Genomic DNA, 2,293 nt, shown 5'->3' with positions numbered 1-2,293 from the left:
TAGTTTTTGAATTTTAGATAAAAATTTTAATATTATGTTTATTTAAACCTAATTTAAATATATTTTTGGATTTAAATGTGAGTTTAATAGGTTAACAAGGATATATATGTATTTTGGAAGGATATAGACGTAATAATTAAAATTGTATGGATGTATATGAATTATTTATTTATTTATTTTTTCCATTTTTCATAATGTGTACTAAGGGATATGTATGAATTATTTATTTATTTATTCCTTTTATACATAATGTGTACGAAGAGGATAAAGTATAATAGTAGTCCAAAAAAATTGAAATATATTCCCCTAATACTAAAGAAATACATTTGCATAATATAACAAATTTAGATTATTTTTGGTCATTTAACTTTTGGCTTGGTGTTTAATTTGTCATTTAACTCATTTTAGGTTTTAAAATGTCAACAAATTTTTGACTTTGTGCTTATTTAGTCACGTAACTTTTGGTTTGGTTACTTAACTTTTGGTTTTGTGGTAATTTAGTCACGTAACCTTTAAAATTGTGTTTGTTTAGTCACAACTTTTAAAATAAAGTTATGAAAATGAAAACAATTTTAAAAGTTAGGTGACTAAAAAAACATAATTTTAAAAGTTAGGTGACTAAATGAGTATAAAGTCAGAAGTTAAGTGACCAAACCAAATGCTAGGTGACTAAATGAACACAATATCAAAAGTTCAATGACCTTTTAAAACTTAAAATGAGTTAAGTGACCAAATGAATACAAAACCAAAAGTTAAGTGACCAAAAATGACCTAAACCAAGATATAATCGGGTACGGAGATACACAAATAATAATTTATAAGCAAAATAATTAAATACATATGTTCATCATATATAAACATGTATTATTAGCAACAAGATCTCTACGATCACTATATCCTGATCTTGTAGTCTCTAAGGTGTTAATAACAACATTGAGGCGATCGTTTTAGCTAGGTATTTGACAGAGTACGAAAACACATTGACAAATAAACCAAAACAAGCATTTACTGTATTCCATCTCTGCAATCATCATAATCATCATTCGGTATTGATATTAATCAACGTGCACAGTTCCTTCGGCTCCACTGGGAACCACCCGTTCTTGTTCGTCTTCTTCTTCTGGATCAGGAGCCTTGAATACCTTGGCGATCTTTTCAGTGGGCACCAATGGCAGATATGAAGAAGCCTTGTATCCTTCCTCGGTTGTTTGCTGCACAGTCTCGTTATACTTCTCAGAAACGTAACCTGCTGTTGGTATAACCGCGTTAGCCACACTATGGAAGAGTGGCACCTTGTTAACAGATTGCCAAGCTGAAGCAGCATGTTCCTCTGCAACTGGCTCGTATTTCACTAACAGTTCTTTCGCAGTCGGCTCTATCTTGGTGTATGCGGTTTTTGTGAGTCCAGATGCCGTTTCCACCACACCTACGTCATTCTTTTTGTCAGAAGCCACACTAATAGACTTGGCTTTGCTAACAGATTCGGCAGTCTTACGATCGAAAAACTTTAGGACGTTAACAGGGACATCCTGAAACGTATCAATAGCAGGGCCAACAACAGTCTTGAGAGTACCCTCTGTTGTCTCCACGCCAGGTTTGAGGGTCCCACTGTTGTCCTTAGCGTAATCATAGGCCTTTGATACATAAGGAACTGCATTTTCTGCTGTTTTTTGCACTACGTCCAGGTACTTCAAGCTCTCTTCTTCGTCCTGAACCTTTGAAATATCCCAATAAACAATACACAAAATTTAATTTTCAACTGCTCGTATTATAACTTGTGTTATCGAGAAACATGCCTTCATCACGACAAATGCATAATTAATAAGAACATGAACATGTACAGTTAAGCATTAGAAAAGGGAAAAAGGCGAACCACTGGTTGAATAGAAACCGGTAGATCGTTATCAGACATAATGAAGTAGTATGATTCACAAAGAGATGAAATTTACTGAGAAGTGATCGTTGTTTTCATATCAAGATATACCTATTGATCAATCGGTGATTTTGTATTAATTTATACAATAAACATAGTCGACGTCGCGCAAAGGGCAGGGCACAGTTTCCACGAGAACTAAAAGTTTCATGCAAAATGAGGTGTAGGCGATTGTCGGTCAGCAGTAGTGTCGACTGTTATTTGAAAGCAATGGGCATGTGGCACTTAGGCCCCTAAGATTTTCGTTGTTTCATGAACGTAAGTACCCCTATACTTCTTAAATGGTCTATTGAATCCATTAAGTATTTCAAGTTTGAGAAATAATATGTGACTAGATTTTATTTATTTATTTTTGGAATC

The 2,293-nt window shown here is 33.8% G+C and overlaps 1 protein-coding gene across 2 annotated transcripts; it reads right to left on the bottom strand.

Moving 5' to 3' along the window:
- Positions 1-800: 800 nt before the first annotated feature.
- On the bottom strand, positions 801-2,018 carry LOC145140882 (stress-related protein-like). 2 transcript variants are annotated; one of them, XM_079074268.1, is made up of 3 exons: positions 1,874-2,018; positions 1,496-1,715; positions 801-1,426 (listed from the first exon to the last, which is right to left on the bottom strand). In XM_079074268.1, exons 1-3 carry the CDS (start codon positions 1,910-1,912, stop codon positions 1,056-1,058), a joined length of 630 nt encoding a protein of 209 aa, XP_078930394.1. In that variant the 5' UTR covers positions 1,913-2,018; the 3' UTR covers positions 801-1,055. The 2 variants fall into 2 exon arrangements, with proteins under 2 accessions (XP_078930394.1, XP_078930393.1); XM_079074267.1 differs by having other exon boundaries at positions 801-1,715.
- Positions 2,019-2,293: the final 275 nt, after the last annotated feature.

Source organism: Lactuca virosa, chromosome 9, assembly GCF_052849685.1.
Source record: "Lactuca virosa cultivar CGN04683 chromosome 9, Lactuca_virosa_CGN04683_v6, whole genome shotgun sequence".
NCBI classification, from domain to species: domain Eukaryota; kingdom Viridiplantae; phylum Streptophyta; class Magnoliopsida; order Asterales; family Asteraceae; genus Lactuca; species Lactuca virosa.
This window is presented reverse-complemented; position numbering and strand designations above follow the sequence as displayed.

Bases quoted from the DNA above. Each gene is read 5' to 3' on its own strand.
- LOC145140882 (XM_079074267.1), bottom strand. From the start codon at position 1,912: ATGTCTGATAACGATCTACCGGTTTCTATTCAACCAGTG. The intron at 1,716-1,873 runs GTTCGCCTTTTT...GATATTTCAAAG, and splicing joins CGGTTTCTATTCAACCAGTG to GTTCAGGACGAAGAAGAGAG.